This window comes from Gekko japonicus, unplaced genomic scaffold (genome assembly GCF_001447785.1).
Source record: "Gekko japonicus isolate JY-2015 unplaced genomic scaffold, Gekko_japonicus_V1.1 scaffold2027, whole genome shotgun sequence".
Taxonomy (NCBI): Eukaryota; Metazoa; Chordata; class Lepidosauria; order Squamata; family Gekkonidae; genus Gekko; species Gekko japonicus.
The window spans coordinates 304,881-326,699 of NW_015176037.1; the positions used below are offsets into that span (position 1 = coordinate 304,881).

At 45.2% G+C, this 21,819-nt stretch overlaps 1 protein-coding gene across 1 annotated transcript in view; it reads right to left on the reverse strand.

The window, feature by feature from the left end:
• Positions 1-20,899, reverse strand: part of LOC107123394 (cadherin-like protein 26) — a gene marked incomplete at its 5' end in the record, with an annotated part of 41,199 nt that extends 20,300 nt beyond the window's left edge. Inside the window, 1 exon segment of the mRNA XM_015426638.1 lies at positions 20,471-20,899. Coding sequence (XP_015282124.1) covers positions 20,471-20,899 — 429 coding nt within the window.
• Positions 20,900-21,819: the final 920 nt, after the last annotated feature.

Below are 21,819 nucleotides of genomic sequence, written 5' to 3' on the forward strand. Positions count from 1 at the left end.
AATGTACTGACCAACACTTTCAAAGCAGGCTTACCAAGGCCTGTTTCCAGCAGGTGATCTCCTGCCGCCTCCTGGATACAGGGACCCTCTTAAGGGGTCTTGGCATGAGGGCTCAGGGGAGTAAGCCTGCTCCGAAACTACCAGCGTTTGCCCTCACCAGCAGATGGCAGGGGAGACCACTGAGAGGCAGCCATCTGTGTGGGCTCCTGAAACCTGCCATCCCACAGTTCTCCACCCAAGCCAGCTGGCTGGGTGTGATGGGATACATTGACTGGCGCGGGCCAGGTGATGCTCTGCATCCAGTGCTGTGCCAATGTTTCTTACAGCTGTAACCAACAAAGTTGTGGCCATGCTGGCATTCTTGCCACCACTGACCTTTGTATAAGGAGAAGAGGGGGGCGGGGGGATGGCACCTGACCTGGAAGTGACATGACTTCTAAATTAGGAATCCTCCCAATAGCCAAGGATTTTACCATAGAGATTTGGGGAGATTCCTATATCGTTGTCTGGAAGTGATGTCACTTTCGGGTCACGTGTGACCCTTCCCAGCACCCCCCCCCCTCCAAAATAGGCCTCACAACCCTATTTCAAAGCATAAAATATGGAAACGTAATATGAAGCTGCCTTATCCTGAATAGGACCATTGGGCCATCAAATGTTAGGACTGTCTATACAGACTGGCAGTCGCTCTCTGGGATCTCAGGCAGAGGTCTTTCACATCACTTACTGCAGGGCCCTTTTAATTGGAGATGCTGGGGATTGAACCTGGGGCCTTCTGCATCCAAAGCAGATGCTTGTCAGCTATGCTGCCATGGGGGTAGGGAGGCTGGTTGTCTTCTAATTGCCTTTGCATTCCTTCTGTGCTTCTTTGCTGCTACAACGCTTATCTCTAAGTATTGCAGGTGGGGATGTTGATGTCTGGTTTTCTTGGGAACCGTGAGAGAGTGTTTCATTCCCAGCTTAACCGCTAAACGGCCGAAGCTCTTTCTCCCACACGCGGGAGGGTGACTCATTGGCCAGGGCAGGGGGGGGTGCATACGAATACCCTATATCCTATTATGCCCCATGGGCAGCCGTCATTCTTAACAGTGCCTATGTTAATGCATCTATAGCTCTTCAATAAAGTATTACCTTTCCTGATAAGCGTGTACTACGTTGTTGGCTGTGGGTTCTGACAATGCTCTGCCACTGAGCCACGGCCCCTCCCCCCAATAGAAGTTCTCCAATGGCAGATAGCTTGAAGATCACTGAAAGCTGTTTGACAAACTCACAATTTGATGCTATTGTTAAGGATGAATGTGTAGGTGTGAACTTACCCTTTAAGGACTCATGAGTGAGAACTGCTCAAGCTCATTGTTACTGCCAACTATAACAGGAATGGGGTTCCCCCACACACACACACACATACACTAGCCCCACCAAACACAGAGATTTCCAAATAATTTTAATCTGGATTTTTTTAAAAAAAGGAAGTCCCCACCTGGCTGCTTCTTTTGCTGATATTCCTTCTTAGGCTGGCGTTATCTCCTAGTCCATGGTGGAAGTTGCCAAAGGCAAGAACCTTAAAATGAATGGGGAGAGAGCTAAAGCAAGGAGGACAGTGTTTTAGTAAAGTTTTTTGTATGCCCCACCCACTGCAAAGACAAGCAACCCTGAGAACCACGCTAGCCCAGTGCAAAGTAAAAGACCCAAGCTAACTATGGTAGGAAACAGGGACTGTCTCTCCTCGCAACTATCACTTCAATCATTGTATAGTCTTCAGTTATTTAACACTAACACAATCTTCTTATCAGTATGGTTTACAAATGCAAGCAGTAGACAGTAGATTTTAAACTCTGGCCGTAAAACAAACATGTTTGTCGTATTTATATACATTTTTATATTAGGCTCACAGTGGCCTCCCTTCCAAACTGGTAAAGTCAATGCTGGTTTAAGATTAACTGGGCTGCAGCCCCAGATGTTCCCAGACTATTCAGTGTGCCTGATAATGGCAGTCTTCCACCACAGCATTAACCAGGCCTACTGCCAATGCAGATGAGATGGTTGCCACCATGATTTCAACTGCAGGAGGCCATCCATGTACAAGAGAGAAGAAAGGGGCCCACAACACAATCCCGATTTTTTTAACCACAATTAGGAATGACATCTACATGGGAATGTTGTGGGGTTTTTTTTAATAACAGCAAAGTAAATAAGCTTCAAAATCAAACGTGCCATTGCTATAATGACCCCTAATCCTCTTGGACTGCAAGAAGAACAAATCAGTCAATCCTCAAAGAAATCAACCCTGACTGTTCCCTGGAAGGCCAGATAATGAAACTGAAGCTAAAATACTTTGGCCACCAAATGAGAAGGGAGCACTCACTGGAGAAGACCCTGATGCTGGGAAAGATTGAAGGTCAAAGAAGACGGGGACGGCAAAGGATGAGATGGTTAGACAGTGTCATTGATGCAACGAACATGAAGTTGAGCAAACTTCAGAGGATGGCGGAAGACCGGAAGGCCTGGAGGGAGCTGGTCCATGGGGTCGCAAAGAGTCGGACTCGACTGTGCGACTGAACAACAATCCTCTTTCAAAAGCCAGCACTATGCTCGCCTATAACATGCATATCTAATCAATCCATTTGCCCTGGGCTGGAAGCCCCTTGATTCCATCTTGGTTACTCATACATATAATAAAATACATATTGTGGTCAGAAACACACTGGGTTAATCTATGAGAAGAGGCAGAGCATTATAGGTGGTTTTCTGGTGTACCACTGCCTGAAGCAGTCGCCCTAAACTCACGATGAAAGAGCCACCTCATATCGAGGGAAATGATCATAAATTCAGTCTACAAAAGGATGATGCTGCCCAGTTGCTCCTACAGAATAATAGAGAGATTTATACTACACGGAAGACTCCACAGTGAAAGTTTGATGATTTAACAAACAAGAAAATCAAAGAGTTTCTTCAGGAATAGGCCCAGTATTTGTTTTTCTTCAAACAAGCAACAAGCTAGGCTTACCAAGTTCCCACCAGAGGCAGGGTATCCCCCTGCCCAGGCTCCTGTTTACCACGATGGCTGCAGTGGTGGTTGTCTATAGGGGAAAAGTCCCCACCGGGTGAAGGTGTGATGTCATTTCCAGGAGAACCCGGAAGTGATGTCAGTCCTCTCTAGGAATCGCCAGAAACTCTATGGCACCCCCTTGTGTTCCTGCCCCCTCAGATTTGCCATTGGCTGGCAGCCCTACAACAAACCACCAAACAGAACAAAAAAACAACCTCTCTTCTATTTTTTCTGACTCAGGTGACAGCTCTTTTATTGTATGGAAGCCTGAGAAATATTTATCAGCAAGCAGAAGGGGGTCAGTAGCGGTTACTAACTTTTGTGTCCAATATCAGTGTCTCATCAATCTACTTCAATCCCGAAGATTTACTGAGGCGACATGGCTGTAACAGAAACGTCACTCCTAAGGCGTAACCACCTGTTGTGCACAGCAAGCTTGTTTGACTTGTTGTCTTGGTACAAGATTGATCTCTAAGGCATGGTGTTGTGTGCTCTTTCTGCTTCAAAACTTCCCTGCTGGCTATTTTGTCACATGTTACACTCCAGGAAGTCTGTTTAGCAGCTGAGTGTTCCATACTGTGTTCCTGGCCAGAACTTCCTTTATCTCCCATGGGATGTAAACTTTCCACCACCTGCAGCTTTGTGTACAATCCAGCCAACGGTATGCACTTTAGCAGAACTGGATTTACACACAAATAAAATAAACTACAGTTTAGGGCCTCAGATTATTAAAGGCCTCTAAATACAAATTGCTAACAAACACTGAATTACCATTTTTTAAATTAATGCTATGGGTAGGGTTACCTTTTCTGGCTTGGGAAATTCCTGAAGATTTGAGAGTGGAACCTTGGGAAGGCAGGGGGTTGTGGAGGGACCTCAGTGGGGTATAATGCACTAAAGGCCAGTCTCCAAAGCAACCATTTTCTCCAGGGGAATCTTTTTTTTTGTAGTCTGAAGATTATTTGTAATTCTAGTAGAATTACAGGCCCCACCTGGAGGTTAAGAGTATAAAATGAGCTCTGCTGGGTCAGACCAGTCAGTGCTCCACCTAGTCCAGCCTCCTTTCTCACACAGTGGCCAACCAGTTACTATGGATGACAGACAATGTTTTGAGTAAGACTGGGATGAAGTGGTCCAAATCACTTCTCATGTAAATTGTCGAGGTAAATATGGGATGTTTTCAGCTTAGAAAGAAAGATAACCAAGGGAGTCTTGGCTGAGGTGTGCCCATGTATGAAACACTCAACAGTTTCTTAGCAGCCCTCACAAAATTTAAACCAAGAGTCCCCAACCTTTTTGACCCTGCAGGCACACTTTGAATCCTGACACAGGATGGTGGGCACGTGAACAAAATGGCTGCTGTAGGAGGGCAGAGCCAACTACAAAATGTTAGGAAGTGAGGTTACGCATAACTCTCATAGTAACTATTCAACATCTGAGGCAGAAGCGTTGCTTAACAGGATGCCTGTTAGTCTGCACAGCCAGTCAAATGTCTTGCAGGGCACAAGCACCACTTGACCTTGCCCACTTTCGAAAAACACTTGGTGGATCCCAGGAACGGTGTTGACAGGCTTCCTAGTGCCCGTGGCCACCAAGTTGGGGAACCTGATTTGAACAGTACTAACCAAAATGTCCAATGTATTAGGCACATCATAGCCAATAGCTGACAAAGGTAGCCTGTCAGCTAATCCTCTCCCTTATTTGAATGTCTATAAGTATCAACCCTTAATGGTTACTTGGGGGTCAAATAGCCGTAGTCTCCAGGCTTAGAGGCAACACAATCACAGCTGCATATTAAACAACTTCTCATTCCATGAAGAAGATATCCCTAGATCTGTATGACCTAAATAATTATCTCCCACTGGCCAGCATTCTATTTTTGGGCAAGGTGCTTGGGTGGGTGACTACGCAGCTCCAGGCAGCCTTGGGGGAGATGGATTTCAATTTGGATTCAGGTCTGGCTGTGGGACAGAAATCGTCTTGAGTGCCCTAGGCTGCCCTAAATGGTCTGCTTCTGGGTTGAAGGCTTGGATTTTATTCCTTGTTCTAATACCGTTAAAGTTTATATCTGTTGATTTGACAGCCCCATCCACTTCTCTCCCTTAGAGGCAAGATTTCCCTTCTGTTTGTTTTCCCTTTACAGGCTGAGCTGCCCTAGTAATGTGTTTTCTTCTTTGCTGAAGAACTCTGGCTGTCCCACCCTGTCACAGTACGTAATTTTGGCTGTGGGCTCAGCCCAGGAACCTGAGGAAAGGATCGGTAGTTCCCTTTAACTTAAATAACTTAAATGGCACTCGGGGCATTTTGAAATTCAAAAATAACAAAATATTTTATTTCACATAGAGGAGAGAGGTCAGGTGAAATCAGGGGTTGAGATTTCTGAGGTCAAACCAGTACATGCCTCTAATGGGAGTCTGCACCTAATTCCCAAACTTCCTTGCAAACTTCCCCCGAGCTCCCCTGTCTATGTTAAACTGCCCTCAGCAAAGGCTGAAATCAGACTGTCAGTACTCAACTCAGTCAAGGCCGAAATCTGACTGACTTTCTCCTCAGCATGCAGCTCTCTCAAAATGTTCCCTGCTCACCTGATGCTAACCAATCAGATTCCTTGGAGCGGCCTGTCACTCAAAGCCCTCTGTTTCTGTGAAGAATTAACCCTTCACAGTCCTTCAGGAGTCTATACAGCACTTCTGAGCTTTTAAAAAGTGCAGTCCGTCACAGTTGATCTTGTGATTTCTTTACACCTTTTCTAAATAAGTCTGCTAAATAAGCTAAGACAAGTGGGGGACTCACAAGGACTTGTGGATGTCATCTCATTTTCTCCACCCCCTTTCTGCTTTCCCTTCCCTGAAAGCCCCCATATCCTCTTCCCTTTTCCTACTTCCTTTTCTCTTTCTCACCCACCAGCCAGGCTACCTTTATCTGCCCCTGCTTTGTGCTTTCCCTCTTTTTCTCTCCCCCGGCAGCTTCTACCCAGGCAAACTATGGGCCAGTTGTATAGAGCAAGCCACTGGACTGGACCCAGCTGCACAATGAGAAACCCACAAGGCATTGTGAGGGGCACTTCATTTACCTCTATATCCTCTTCCTCACACAATTCCCTCTTACCCGCCACCAGCAGACTCCATAGCCTCACCTTACCCTGCTTCCTTTTCTCCTTTCCACTCACTAACCAGCCAACCTTTTATCTGCTCCCCATTTTCAGCCATATTATTATTGTTTACTGCTGTTGACCCTGGATGAGGTACAGAAGGTCACCTGTTGATTTACTGTACCAAAAAGTGCAAAGGTCTAACTTTAGCTTCTGATATCACTGTATCTTGGCCCTGAACCAGAACAAGATTTCCTATATGGTTATACGCCATATACCTATCTTGAAATATAAACTAAATACCATTTTCAGATCTCTCTTTAGAGTCACCACTTCACCTGAAGGTATGCGTTTTAGATGCCCCCAAACCAAAGCTTTCAAGGTGTGAAACTGTGAATACCTAGGTACTTGGTTAAAGGTGAACCACCTGTTTTGAAAAACTTAAGAACAATATTTGACTGTCACATCACTCTAAATTTATCTTCCATCTTGGCCTGCTGTCTTTCTCTAGATTGCTATCCTTGCCAGTCGGCAGACCCTCCAAAATTTTTGGCCATTTGCTACAGCTAACACCAGTTAAAGCATCTTGCTGAATAGGGCACCTTGGAAAGATGCACCACCTGAGACCCTGGAGAACTACTGCTAGTCCAAGTTGGCAGGACTGAGAGAGATTGGCCAGTTCCCCAATTCTGTATAAGGCAGGTAAACTTGTTCACACGTGAACCTGTTCTTTCAAATCCACTCTAAACTAAAGGAAAAGTGGAATCTACAGTTTACTTATCCAAATATTTACCAGGAAAAAAAAAATCACTGAAGATCTTCTTTATCTCCATAAAACTTGGGAGCTCAGAAATAGCTAGTAAACATAATAAGAGTAAACAGTTCCACAGAAATGTTGGTTTCAGACCAATGGGATTAAATGCTACCCTGACTACTTCACAGTATTTGCGTTTGTTGAAAGAGTGAACTTGAAAAACAGGAAGATGCTACAGAAGACCAATAGCAGAGGCTTCCGGTCTGGCTAAGATGGAGGACTGAAGCGTTTCGCGATCGTGCGAAGCGAGCGACGGCCACTTTTGACAGTTTGGGCAATACACAGCCCAACGCATCACTCCCCAGCGAGGGGGGGGGACAAGCAGGCAGCAGCGCCCTAGAGGGAGTGTGAGGTTGGCGTAATCCAGCTTCGGAAGAAGCTGAATTGGGCTTTGACCTCCTCCCACGAAGAAGGCAAGTGCCAAGCAACTCTATAGTGGCCGATCGAGCCGGATTACCGGCATAAATTCTTAACTGGGAATGGGGTAGACAATTGATGACTACTTCACAGTATTTTCATTTATTCCTGAGAAAATAAAATTTGATTACCAGAAAAAAAAGAAGACCAATAGCAGAGCCTTATTTTCCTTGATGAGTGTGAGATTGCTGAAATGCCACGTTTAACAATCGGGAAATATGTGGTGCCATTCACATTAACTGAGGCATGCCGTTCCTGACTCAAACCCACTCTTTATGTTGACATTGTTGAATGGATCCTCCTTTTCACTTAACCCCATGAAAGAAAAGCTTTCTGTGATGGAGGATTCCTGTTAACCAGTGACTTTCAGTGGCATTGTTTCCTGGAACATTGTGCCAATAAATTCAGCCACTGGGATTAAAACACACTCACAAAAGAAATTGGTCATGACTCCCAGACACTGAAAGATTTTCTTCACCAGTAGATCAGTGCTGGTTAAAGGGTACTACAGAATTCTTCCTAAAATGGAATTTGGACAAAGTGAAGTTTCCCTCGGGGTGAATTATTTCACCCTCATCCAGAGGTCATTTCGGGGGGGATCGCGGGGGATCGCAGTTCCCCCGGGTGAGGTACAGGGGGCGGGGCACATGACGAAGCCCTGCCCCCTGCTTCCAGCCGCCCCGCTTCCGGCCCTCATTCAGCCAGGAGGAGGCAGGAGAAGAGGGAGGGTAAGTTGCTTCCTCAGGGACCGTTGGGGGCGGGGGGTGTGGCCTTATGACACACTTCCGGTGATGTCAGGGGGTGTGGCCTTATGACACACTTCCGGTGATGTCAGGGGGTGTGGCATATGCTAATGAGTTATGCTAATGAGTTCCCCTAGCTCTTTTTCTACGAAACGACTCCTGCCCTCATCTATATATTTATCTGTATATCATATATTTTTTTTAAATCTTGCCTTTCCTCCAACATACTCAGGGCTAAGTAAGAGAGCCAGTGTGGTATAGTGGTTAAGAGCAGCGGACTGTGATCTGGAGAACCGGGTTTGATTCCCCGCTACTCCATATGAAGTCTGCTGGGTGGACTTGGGCCAGTTTGGTGTAGTGGTTAGGAGTGCGGATTCTAATCTGGGAGAGCTGGGTTTGATTCCCCACTCCTCCACGTGCATCTGCTGGTGTGACCTTGGGTCAGTCATGGGTACTTTCAGAGCTGTTCTCTCAACAGCAGTTCTCAAAAGAGCTCTCTCAGCCCTACCTGCCTTACAGGTTGTCTGTTGTGGGGAGGGGAAGGGAAAGGAGACTGTAAGCCACTCTGAGACTCCGAGTGAAGAGTGGGGTATAAATCCAATCTCCTCCTCCTCCTTCTGTTGCAGTTTCCTCAGAACTCTCTCAGCCCCACCTACCCCACATGGTGGCTGTTGTAGGGAGAGGAAGGGAAAGGCATTGTAGCTGCTCTGAGACTCTTTAAGGTAGAGGAAAGCGGGGTCTAAAAACCAATTCTTCTTTTTGAGTATATGCATATATGCATACACATGAAGCTGCTTTATATGGAACCAGGAGTAAGGCCCGTTGTGGGAAGAAATATGAGCTCTATAAGGAAGCTCCAGGTGAGTGTCCCGGCTGTGGTTGGTGGGGTGGCAGAAGGAATGGGAAAACAGAGGGAGGCAAGCCATGTTTATTTCCTTCTGCTTAGCTATAAGGCAGGGCTTTCTCAAGTCATTTTGCTGCCCCAAGTGGGTAGTATGGAAGGACAACCTCATGGTAACAGGTATGGTTCCCTCCACCCCTGACTTATGTTGATTTGAAGTTATGCAGTGGCAGCTAAGGTAGAAAACCACCTCCTCCTATGCCATGTCTTCTGGATTGCAAGGGTCTGGAAAGTGATTCCATAGCCAGTTACAGGGTTGCCAACTCTGGGTTGGGAAATACCTGTAGATTTGAGGGGAAGAGCCTGGAGAGGGCAGGGTTTGGGGTGCAGAGGGACCTCAGCAGGGTATAATGCCATAGATTCCACTGCCCAAAGCAGCCATTTTCTCCAGGAGAACTGATCTTGGTCATCTGGACATGAGTTTTAATAGCTGGAGATCTCCAGGTGCCACCTGGAGGTTGGCTTATGTTAATTTGGGGCTATACAGTGGCAGCTAAGGTAGAAAAGCACCTCCACCTATGCCATGTCTTCTGGGTTCCAAGGTGAGTGCTATAGTCAGATGCACTGACTCAATGGAGTCAACGGAGTCAACGCATCTCAATGATGCCACTATCGCACTTCAGTGCTATAGTGGTTTAACGCTATAGCACGCACCTTAGAATGTTTTAAGAAAAAAAGTCCGAGGAAGATCGCGTGACAAAAAGGGGGGGGGAAGCGGCACTGCAGGAAGCGCTGTGGACGTTTCAAACAGCACACCACAGTGATTCAGAAGCGCAACATAAGGGTTGAAAATGGGGGGGAAACAGCTTCCCTCAAAAGTGGCTCAACCATGCTTTGCTAATCCAATGCAAGCGGGTTTGTATGAACAGGTAAGTAAATTCCGCTAGCAGCCAGTGACTAAAACGGGTATGTCTGAAATGATGGGTAAAACTCCATTAGCAACCAGTTCCTAAAATGGAATACAAAGGCAGTTTGAAAAGGGTCTATACCTCCCCTCTATTACAAGACTCAGTCCAAGGAAGGCAATTTTTTGCTTCACAGGAATGCAAAATCATTCCCTACCCACATACAAAAGAACCACTGTGGCTCAACAGATTTGGCTGCATGTTATTTTAATTTTGTTAACGGTAAGGTTGCTGTTAAGTATGCAACTCAACAACGTGGTAAGTAACAAGTGAATCAGCTTTATTAAGAACGAGAACATCCAAAGATCACACAAGACACAAACAGTGGAGCACAGCTCCTTTTTAAACAATCCCAGGCTGGTGTAGCCACGCCCTCACACAGTTAAGGTCCAATCACTGTTCAGAGATAACACCCAATCATTACTGTTCCCTCCAGCCCAGTTCTCTTACATTTGATTGGTTACAATAAGCTTCAGCCAATGGTATTGTTACAGATTAGAATCCTGGCTAAGGTTTCAAGCTTAACATTAGATATTAATGGTGAAGACACAACAGTTGCCAAGAAGGGCCTGGCAACCAGTGGGAGGGCTGGGGGAGGGCACGGGCCCCCCTGCAGTATTGCATGCTGCACGACCTTACGTCTGGTAAAAGAACGGAAGTGCAAACGGTAGCTCTAGGACTTATTGGAAACTCTATGGTAAAACCACTAAAACTATAGAGTTTCCAGTGATTCTGAGAGCTATCGAAACTGCATTTAAATATGGTAAATTTCTCCCACTGCTGCTCAGTACAGCGCTGGGCAGTGAGTACTGGGGTCGTCTTCTTCTTCTTCTTCATCTTCTTCTTCTTCTGCTTCTTCTTCTTCTTCATCTTCTTCTTCTTCTGCTTCTTCTTCTTCTTCATCTTCTTCTTCTTCTGCTTCTTCTTCTTCTTCATCTTCTTCTTCTTCTGCTTCTTCTTCTTCTTCATCTTCTTCTTCTTCTGCTTCTTCTTCTTCTTCATCTTCTTCTTCTTCTGCTTCTTCTTCTTCTTCATCTTCTTCTTCTTCTGCTTCTTCTTCTTCTTCATCTTCTTCTTCTTCTGCTGTTAGCCGCCTTGAGTCTAAGCAAATAAAGCAGGATATAAATCTATATAAATAATATCATCCACCCACATACTTATAGACAACAATAGAAATAAAGACCTTTACTGTCTGCCTGTCGCCATAAACTTTCATCTTTTTTGGAAATGAAACCATCTCCTTTTGACATTTTAAAAATCCAAAATAAAGAAGCACAGGCTTTTCCCTGGCACCTATTTCAATTTACCCTGCAGTAAAAAGGAAAATGGATCTCCAGCTAGCCAGAACTATTTGTGCACTAGACAAATTCTTCTGATAAGAACCACTAGGTAACAGAAGACATTTTCCTAAGAAAGTCATATAATCTTCTTGGGAGGCCTTGAAAGAAACAGATGCATACATAAGAGGAATTCTAGTCCCGGAACAGTACGTTAAACCAATTGCTGAAATCCCTGTGATGCACGACCAGGAATTTAGGATTTCATTAATTCCTAGAGTGAAGCAGAAAGCAAAATTAAAGCTACTGTCACATTATGCCAGGTTTTCATAATGTATTCCTAAAGTTTGCTCTACCATCCCAAATGCTGAATTACCTGCAGCTTGTCAATCGATTCATTTGCTGCCAACTGAAAGATGCATGCGCTGGATCCCAAAGGGAGTAACCAAATAGCTATTTTTATAACATTCTACTCTAATCAATATTAACCGATCAGTTATCAGCCTTATTGTATCAGTTACATTAAACTGGTTGAAAATTGTTCAATAACTTTGAAATGTCGTTTCCAGTCAGCCATCAGATGTAAAAGAACATTTAAGACTTGCCTCAATGTATTCCAGAAAATATAAAAGAGACGGAAATTTCCCGCTTGCACGTGGAAAAAAAGTTTAAATTTATCCATCAAAATGGGGGGGGGGGCTACAATGGCAGGAGAAATCAGAAGGAATCTCACACAAAGGGAAGAATCACTTGGGCAAACGAACCATAAGAAAAATAGAGCGTACCATTTGTTTCGATACTATTCCAATCTTCAAAAAGTTGGATCCAACCCTTCTAGTAACAAGGAAAGCCAGTGGTGGCAGAATGTACTGTCAAGTCACAGTCAACTTATGGGGACCCTGTAGGGTTTTCAAAGCAAGAGGTGGTTTGCCATTGCCTGCCTCTGTGTAGCAACCCTGGATTCCTTGGTGGTCTCCCATCCAAGTACTAACCAGGAACGGCCCCTGCTTAGCCTCCAAGATCTGACAAGATGGACCAGCCTGTATCATCCAGGTAAGGATAAGGGAAAGTCTATAGCAATAATTTATTGTATGTTATCTCTGACCTGGATAGCACAGGCTAGCCCAATCTCATCAGATCTCAAAAGCTCAGCAGGGTCGGCTGTAGCTAGTATGTGGAAGAGTGACCTCCAAGGAAAACCAGGGTCATGACCCAGAGGCAGGCAATGGCAAACCACTTCTGAAACGTCTCTTGCCTTAAAAACAAGTCTAGCTCGCCACCTAGTGGTACATAATGCTAAAAGAGCTGGAACTTCTGGCTGCCAGAAAACTTAGGATCGCCTGGCTATATTATAAACAATGCCATATGACAACGACAACAACAATAATTGTACATTAACTACTATGGTATTCCAAATATGCAAAAAGGATAGTATAATGATCCTGGGAACAAACTAAAGTTATCAGGCAACTCACTTTCCACTTCCCCTCTATGGCTGCGGTTACACACACTAAACAATCCACATTCAATGCACTTTCCAACTGGATTTTGCCAGTTCACACAGTAAAAATCCAGTTGCAAAGTGCGCTGAAAGTAGATTGAAAGGGGATTATACTGTTCAGGGAACAGATAAAAGGAAGTACTTCTTCACCCAAAGAGTGATTAACACATGGAATTCACTGCCACAGGAGGTGGTGGCAGCTACAAGCATGGACGGCTTCAAGAGGAAATTGGATAAACATACGGAGCAGGGGTCCATCAGTGGCTATTAGCCAGAAGGTATAGATGGGAACTCCCTGTCTGGGGCAAGTGATGCTCTGTCTTCTTGGTGCTTGGGGTGGGGTGGGGGCAACAGTGACAGGGCTTCTAATGTCCTGGCCCCACTGCTGGACCTCCTAATGGCACCTGGTATTTCTGGTAAACTGTGTGACACAGAGTGTTGGACTGGATGGGCCATTGGCCTGATCCAACCTTGGCTTCTCTTATGTTCTTTGGTAGTGTGTGTGACCGCAACCTATTTTGGAGATCTCAGTGGCTGCTCCCACATTTTGGTATGGAAAGCTCCCACGTTCTCTCTCTTCAGTTGGGCAGTCTTGTTGGTCTGCGGTAGAAGAGCTGGATTCAAGTTCAGTAGCAACTTAGAGAACAACAAGATTTCCAGGGTATAAACTTTTGAGAGCCAAAGTTTCTGACAAAGGGAGATTAGACTCTTGAAAGCTTACACCCTGGAAACCTTGTTGGCCATCAAGGTTCTACTGGAATCAAATCTGTTCTCTCTCTTCTGTAAAAGGTGCAAAACAAAACTATTTTGATGTGCCTTTGGCGGAAGTAACTAAAGAGCGTCTCCGGCAGCTGATGGTGACGTATGTATGTAGACAGCCAGTTTGGTGTAGTGGTTAGGAGCACGGACTATAATCTGTGAGAACCGGGTTTGATTCCCCACTCCTCCACATGCAGCTGCTGGTGTGACCTTGGGCGAGTCATAAGTTCTCTCAGAGCTGTTCTCTCAAGAGCAGTACTCTCAGAGCTCTTTCAGCCCCACCTACCTCACGGGGTGTCTGTTGTGGGGAGGGGAAGGGAAAAGAGGTTTGCAAGCCTAACCCTAACCCTAACCCTTTGGGTAGTGAAGGGTGGGATATAAATCCAATCTCTTTTCTTCTATGCTGTAGGAATTGCAGTTTTAACTTGAGGCACATTATTTTATGTGTCTCAACTATGTTTTTAACTGTCTGTTTATATTTTGTAAGCTGCCTTAGGTAGTGTGGAAAGGCAGAATATGAATACCGTAAATAAATAAGTAGGAAACAATTGACATTATACATACCTCAATCTATGTTTTACATATGAAGCTGCCTTATACAGAATCAGACCATCGGTCCATCAAGGTCAGTATTGTCTACTCAGACTGGCAGCAGCTTTCCAGGTTTTCAGACAGAGGTCTCTCACATCCCCTTCTGCCACATCCTTTTTAACTGGAGATGCTGGGGATTGAACCTGGGACCTTCTGCATGCCAAGCAGATGCTCTACCACTGAGCCATGGCCCCTCCCTTTAGGAGATTTATAATTTCTATGTAATCTAGCAGATATATAGCACCATTGGGATAACATTCTTTGAAAAATTTACTCAAACTGAAATCTAAGTACTCTTATCGACATAAACAAGGCCATTCTTAACAAGATACGGAATTTGTTTAGATTTATTTCCCAAAGTCATCAAAATCTTACCTACAGTATTTGAGCGAGTACCATTTAGGTTTCATCTATCCTTTTAGAGTCCAATAAAAAAGGAGATAATCATCCACATTTCCCTTCATTCACAAAATATGCCCAGCACAAAACAACTTAAATGGCAGCTGTTATAAACTAGGGGCTTTATAATTGATCTTGTTATGACTTCTTGGACTTGTATGACCCCTTTTTGAGGACACAGTGCATAGATAACATCAAGCCACAGTTTGCGAGGCAATCAGAAATGCAAATCACCCCTTAATTAGGTTTTCAGTTTTGATTCTAGGCAAACAGTGGTCTGGATCAACCGTATTTTGCCAAGGCTGAATGCCAACTATAGCTTTCTGACAACCAGGAAGTATGAGAAAGGAGCCTAAATCATAATCTAGAAAAGTGTGTTCTTAAAAAAAAAAAATCACAATAATAACAATAAAAATATCTTTGACCCTGACCTGGATGGCCCAGGCTAGCCCAATCTCATCTGATCTAGGAAGCTAGGCAGGGTCAGCTTTGGTTAGTAGTAGGGTTGGAGACCACCGAGGACATCTAGGGCTGCTATGCAGAGACAGGTAATAGCAACCACCTCGAGGTCACCATAAACCAGCTGTGCCCTGACAGCGGGGGACGGGACGGGGGGGGGACATATCTTTGATCCAGTTAAGGTTCACATAGCAGTTAAATGGCTTAATGATTTGGGATACATCTGAGCAATTGATATCGGATCAGTGTTCCCTCTAAGCTGAGTTCGTGTGAGCTAGCTCACAGTTTTTTAGCCTCCAGCTCACACATTTTTGTCTTAGCTCAGGGAGGAGGGCTCCAGAGCAAACTGATTTATGCAGCAGCCAAATCTCTCACTCACAACTTTAATGCCGGTAGCTCACAAAGTAGAATTTTTGCTCACAAGACTCCATAGCTTAGAGGGAGCATTGCATCAGATGTCAAATTAGTTGTGGAAAAGACATCTGTTTCTCCAGACACCTTTCGAACAACGTCCGATGTATCTTGCTTTACACTCCCAATAAGGAGTTAGTGGTTCATGAGCAGCATAAGACATCTTTGTACTTTTCAGGGAACAAAAAAAAACAGAAAAAAAAGTAAGAACAACCTTTGGGAACACTACAGTCCTAAGGGCAGTTTCATTTGTTAGGATATCTCTGGGTGTCTTGCATGTTGTAAACACTATTTTAAGTCTGAAAAGAACAGCAATATTATTAGCATATCTTGGGTTCGTTGCTGTCTCTAATCTCCTGTCAAACATCTCATTGTGATCCACCTTTGTTAACATGTTTCTCTCAACAAGTTATTCGAAAGGATAATTAGATTATAAAAACTACATACAAATAAATACTGTCCAGGTGTCCCATGACACCTTTTAGTAAAACCTTCTTGATCAGCAAGTTCTGGTATAAAAGAGGAAGAGTCTAGTAGAACCTTAAAGACGAACAAAATTTGTAGCAGGGGATGAGCATTCGTGAGTCACTGCTCACCTCTTCAGATAAGAGCAGTAATTCACAAAAGGTCATACTCTGCCACAAATTTTGTTAGTCTTTAAGGTGCTCCTGGGCGCCTGCTCTTTTCTACTGCTAAAGACAGACTAACACGGGTACCTCATCTTGATCTATCTCCAAGTTCTGGTATGATCTCCAAGTGCATCTGATCTGTTTTCCAGCTACACAATTCTTGCATAACTTATCTTCCCCACCCCCCCAAAAAAACCAACTTTTCTTAACATGCAGGGGTATTGGCCCTGTCATGTATTTCATACTAATATCCTAAGTGGTTAGGAGCGGGCACTCTAATCTGGGAGAATTGGGTTTGATTCCCCCCTCCTCCACTTGCACCTGCTGGAGTGACCTTGGGTCAGTCGTAAGTCCTTTCAGAGCTGTTCTCTCAAGGATAGTTGGGAGCAGCTCTCTCAGCCCCACCTACCTCACAGGGTGTCTGTTGTGGGGAGGGGAAGGGAAAGGAGATTGTAAGCCGCTCTGAGACTCCTTCGGGTAGTGAAGGGCAGGATATAAATCCAATCTCTCCTTCATTAGTCAAAAAGATTTTATTTTATATTTATTTATTTATATATTAAATTTGTTAATCGCCTGATCTACCCAGAAGTAAGTCTTGTTTTATTCGGCAAGGCTTACTCCCAGGGAAACTTCTCAGGATTACAGCCTCAGCCATGGGTTTTCTCTTTACCCAAAGACAGAAGCCCTCTATGATAGCTTTGGTTCTATTAAATTTTCCTTTGACTTCAATCTTCTGCTTTTTATTTATTCTATTTTTCTTCTCTTTCATTATCATTTTCCTCCCCAGTTTTGAGTTTCACATGCTGTAAGAAGCTGATATTCTATATTGCTATGATACTAGAATCATGATCTGTTTTGCCATAAAACTCCACGTGTACATAGTTTCTGCAGAGTAGCTGTGTTGGTTTGCTGTAGAAGAGCTGGATTTGATGGCATCTTAGAGACCAACACGTCTTTTAGGGCATAAACTATAGGACAAAGTTTGAGTCCAGAGCACTTTTAAGACCAACGAAGTGTAATTCTGGGTATTATTAAATTTGTTAATTGCCCAATCCCTGTGATGCAGGGCTCTGGGCGACGTACAACATTCATAAAAACATCCAGATAAAATGATTAAAATATTAACAATATTAACATCAGATAAAGAAAACTTCCTTCTGTCAATGTGATTTTATCCTCTTGGGCCCAACAATTTTGTAAACTGAGGATCAAGTGTAAGCACATCTACCCAGAAGTAAGTCTCAATTTGGCAAGGCTTACTCCCAGGGAAACTTTTTAGGATTACAGCCTCAGCCATGGGTTTTCTCTTTACCCAAAGACAGAAGCCCTCTATGATAGCTTTGGTTCTATTAAATTTTCCTTTGACTTCAATCTTCTGCTTTTTATTTATTCTATTTTTCTTCTCTTTCATTATCATTTTCCTCCCCAGTTTTGAGTTTCACATGCTGTAAGAAGCTGATATTCTATATTGCTATGATACTAGAATCATGATCTGTTTTGCCATAAAACTCCACGTGTACATAGTTTCTGCAGAGTAGCTGTGTTGGTTTGCTGTAGAAGAGCTAGATTTGATGGCATCTTAGAGACCAACGCGTCTTTTAGGGCATAAACTATAGGACAAAGTTTGAGTCCAGAGCACTTTTAAGACCAACGAAGTGTAATTCTGGGTATAAACATTTGTGTGCATGCACACTTGGTCGCATTTCCTACCTTAAGCTTTGTCGGTCTTAGAGGTGTCACTGGACTCAAACTTGTTCTACTGCTTCAGATTAACACGGCTACCCACCTGAACCTAGGGCATAAACTACCAAGAGTCAGAATTCCCTTTGGTATAAAGGTAAGTTTCACCCTTGATAGCTTATAGGCCAGGAATCCTCTTGGTCTCTAAGGATGCTAATGGACTCAGATCTAGCTTTTCATGGGTACATAATTCATCAATCCTGGACTTCCTTTGTAACCGTTCCCAATTTCTGTTGTGTTCTTCCAGCATTCCAGTGGTCACACCTTGACTTTGCTAAATGGGATTTAACACCACCTGTCTGGTCCTCAACCGGTTCTCTTTTGACAAACAGACGTTTGAATGTCATGTAACACAGTTTAACCTTTGTGTGGATCTCAGCACCACAACTCAAGAACAATCCACAATATTAGCAACTCCACAAACACTATCAACTTGTTTGTCTGGAATTCCTCTAGAAATAATTTCCTTAGTTTTCAGAATTCTCCTTTAAGTCATTCAACTGTACAGTATTATTTATATTGAAATCGTTTAACCCCCTTTATTAATATTTCATAATGACTAATTACAATCCATACTATATTTAACCCCCTTGGTCAGTATTTTATAATTACTATTCACAATCCATAATTACTATATTTTAACCCCCTTTATCAATATTTCATAATTATTACTCACGATCCATAATTACTATTTCATAATTAGACACCTGATCCTATATTTCACTATATTCTGATACTCAAAATACTTTTAAAATCTTACTTATCTTCAGTGACTGGCATGTCCTTCTCCTGCCCCCACCAGTTCTTCAATTATAATTTTCAGTCCCAAAACTGAGAAGAGCTTTTACTTTGGCAAGACTGAGATCGATTTCCCATGGCGCTCACTCCTCTCTTTGCCCCATGGTACGTGTCAATTTCCCACTTGAAGCCGCACGGTCGTATTTTGACCTGCGACTTCGCCTGATTTGCCCCGCGGTTTCATGATCCTGTTTTTACGAAACCGCAGGCAAAATCGGGCAAAGCCACGGGTCAAAATGCGGCTGCGCGGCTTCGATTGGGAAACTGACACGTACCATCGGGGCAAAGAGAGGAGCAAGCGCAGAGCAGCAGCTGTGGGAAATCGGTCTGAACATTCTTCCCTCGGCAGTCTTGGAGGGCAGATATAATAACGTATCGTACTCTAATAGAACATGCAGATGCTCATATCATACAATCGAAACCACTGAACATATGATTATGGAGTGCCCTATATTTGATGAGTTGAGGGCTAATTTAGTCATCCCTTTACTTAAAGATATGGAACTGCTAAATGTGCGAGCCCAGGTGTCATGGGTACTATCGGATACCAGTGATCGTGTCACCCTCTCAGTGGCAAAGCTCATAGGTGCAATAATCAAATATAAGAGAAATAATACCGAGTAAGGACTTTTAGAATATTTTCTTTGGTTCTCATTTCTGCTTAAGGTGATAGCCGTGTGAGCAGTACTAGATAGATAGGTAGAATTATAATTTTCATTTGTTTGTTGACCTATTTAAAACGTTGTATATTCATTTTCTTAGAGCTGGATTCGAGTCCAGTAAAACCTTAGAGACCAAACAAGATTTTCAGGGCCCAAATTTCTTGCAAACTCATTACCCTTAAAATCCTACTGGTCTTCAAAGTGCTACTGGACTCGAATCTTGCTCTTTTCAGAACACCTGCACAGCTACCTTCTCCAAAACTATATGCATTTTCTTAAAGCGTGCTAGCGTTTTTCTAGGAATCACTTTGAAGTCTTGTTTCTTTCTTTTTATCTCTGTGTAAAAATGATTTTTTAAAAACCGTCTGCCTCTGTTTTGTTTGCACATAAGAGTTTTTCCTCATTTACTTTCTACCGATGATCTGTCAACGACTTTAAAGTTTCACAGTCAAATGCAGCAGTTGACAAAATCACCACAAATTGGGCGCTGCCCTCACACTCTGCTTGGTTACACCATCTCAGCTCTGCCAATGGAAGTCTACTGCAATACCGTGTGCCTGGTACACAGCTTGTTTCTGTGCAAGAGGCTGACTGTATTTGTCAGTCATCTCTGAGAGAATGTCTTTATACAGCTAATAAGATGGAAATAAGCCACTGTGGTGTAGCAGTTAAGGGTGGTGGACTAGTATTTGGAAGAGCTCCTGTCATGGAAGCTTGCTGAGTTAACTTTTGCCAGTCACACTTTCTCAGCCTGTCCTACCTCACAGGACTGTTGTGAGGATACAATGAATAAAGTAAAGAGAAGAAGAGATTGGGTTTATACCAGGCCCTTTACTACCCAGAGGAGTTTCAGAGTGGTTTACAATCCCTTCCCCTCCCCACAACAGACACTCCGTGAGGTAGTTGGGGCTGAGAGAGCTCTTCCCAGAATGGCTCCTGAGAGAACAGCTCTGAAAGAACTTATAACTGACCCAAGGTCACACCAGCGGCTGAATGGGGAGAAGCGGGTCCCAGATTAGAGTCCCCGGTCTTTACCACTACGCCAAACTGTTTCTTAACAAGGACAGCCGCTTTTGCTCCCCATGGGGGAGAAAGGTGGAATACAAATGAGTTCAAATAATCCAGCCGAAGGGAAGGCGACTCGGACACGTGGGTGCTTTTCTAGGCAGCCTGTCCTACCCGCTATTTGGAAGGCTATTTGGAAGGCTGGCGTGCCACCCTCTCTCTCCCCGCCTATCCTCGCCACGCTCTTCTGCCGGCGTTGGCTTGGCTCCCTTGCGCTCCGGCCGACGGGCTTCGTTCAAACGTCCAAATGAGGGCTGACCCCACGAGGCAGGTTTGCCGCCCCGAGAGCAGGACCCGCACGAGCCCCCTCACGCTCTTTGCCGGCGGGCTTCCTGCTCCACGGGCTCCCACCCCACTCCGGGCTTCGTTTGCGCCCAGCTCCCACGCCGGGAGCGCCAGCCGCCCCAGGGCGCCTCTCCTCAGTCTCCCCCTCCCCGGAGCCGCTGCCCGCCTGGGCGAACGACTCGCTCCCGGGGGACCCCCCTCCGCGGCGCCTACCGCAAGAAGCAGAAGCGCCGCCCGCGCGCACCAGCCGCTCCACCTCCCGCCGCGCATCGCTCCGCTCTCGGCTGACCGGGAAGCCAGGCGCGGCGCTCGCCTGGACCTTGCGCACCAGCCGCTCCACCTCCCGCCGCGCATCGCTCCGCTCTCGGCTGACCGGGAAGCCAGGCGCGGCGCTCGCCTGGCCCTTTAAGCCGACGGGGAGGAGGAGAGGGAGGTGGAGCGCTGGAGCCCAGCCCCGCCCCGCCCGCGGGGATTCCCTCCGGCCCGCGAGGGCTCCGTCGGGCCCGTGCCCATGATTGACTGGGAGCTCGCCTGGCCTCGTGGAGAGACCCTTTCGCAAGCAGCGCTGGACGGGGTGGCGAAGGGGACGACTCGGGGCCGATTCCTGTGGGTTGTTGCCCGGAGCTCCCGAATCGCTCAGCCCACGTTAGGTTGCCAATCTCCAGGTGGTGGCTGGAGATCTCCCCGCTGTTTCAGCGGGTCTCCGGGCAACAGAGATCAGTTCTCCCCGGGAGAAAAGGCTACCTAGCAAAGTGGACTCTTATCTAGGAAATTATACCCCACTGAAGTCCCCCCCGCTCCCTAAACCCCACCCTTTTAGACTCCGTCCTCAAAATCTCCAGTTATTCCCCAACCTGGAGCTGGCATGAGCAACAAAGGGCACTCCGTTCCCCCCTCCCCGTGTCTTTGTGATCTCTCCAGAGAGGAGGACAGAAGAAGCAGGTCCTGTGCCATCGAGTAGCTCCCAGCTTATGGCGACCCCTAAGAATTAATCAAGATGGGTAGCCACCTTAGTCTGTCTGTAGCAACAGAAAAGAGCAAGAGTCCAGTAGCACCTGAAAGGCTAAGAAAAAAGTGGCAGCAGATGAGCTTTCCTGAGTCACTGATCACTGCTTCAGATACTGAAGAAGTGATGGGTAGCCAGGTTAGTCTGTAGCAGTAGAAAAAGGAGCTGTGGTGGCTCAAGTGGTTAAGACACTGAACTGCAGGCTGTGGAAGGTTGGTAGTTCAGCAGTTCAAGACCCGAGTGTGCCGCATGACGGAGTGAGCTCCCGTCTCTAGTTCCAGCTCCTGCCAACCTAGCAGTTCGAAAGCAAGAAACTG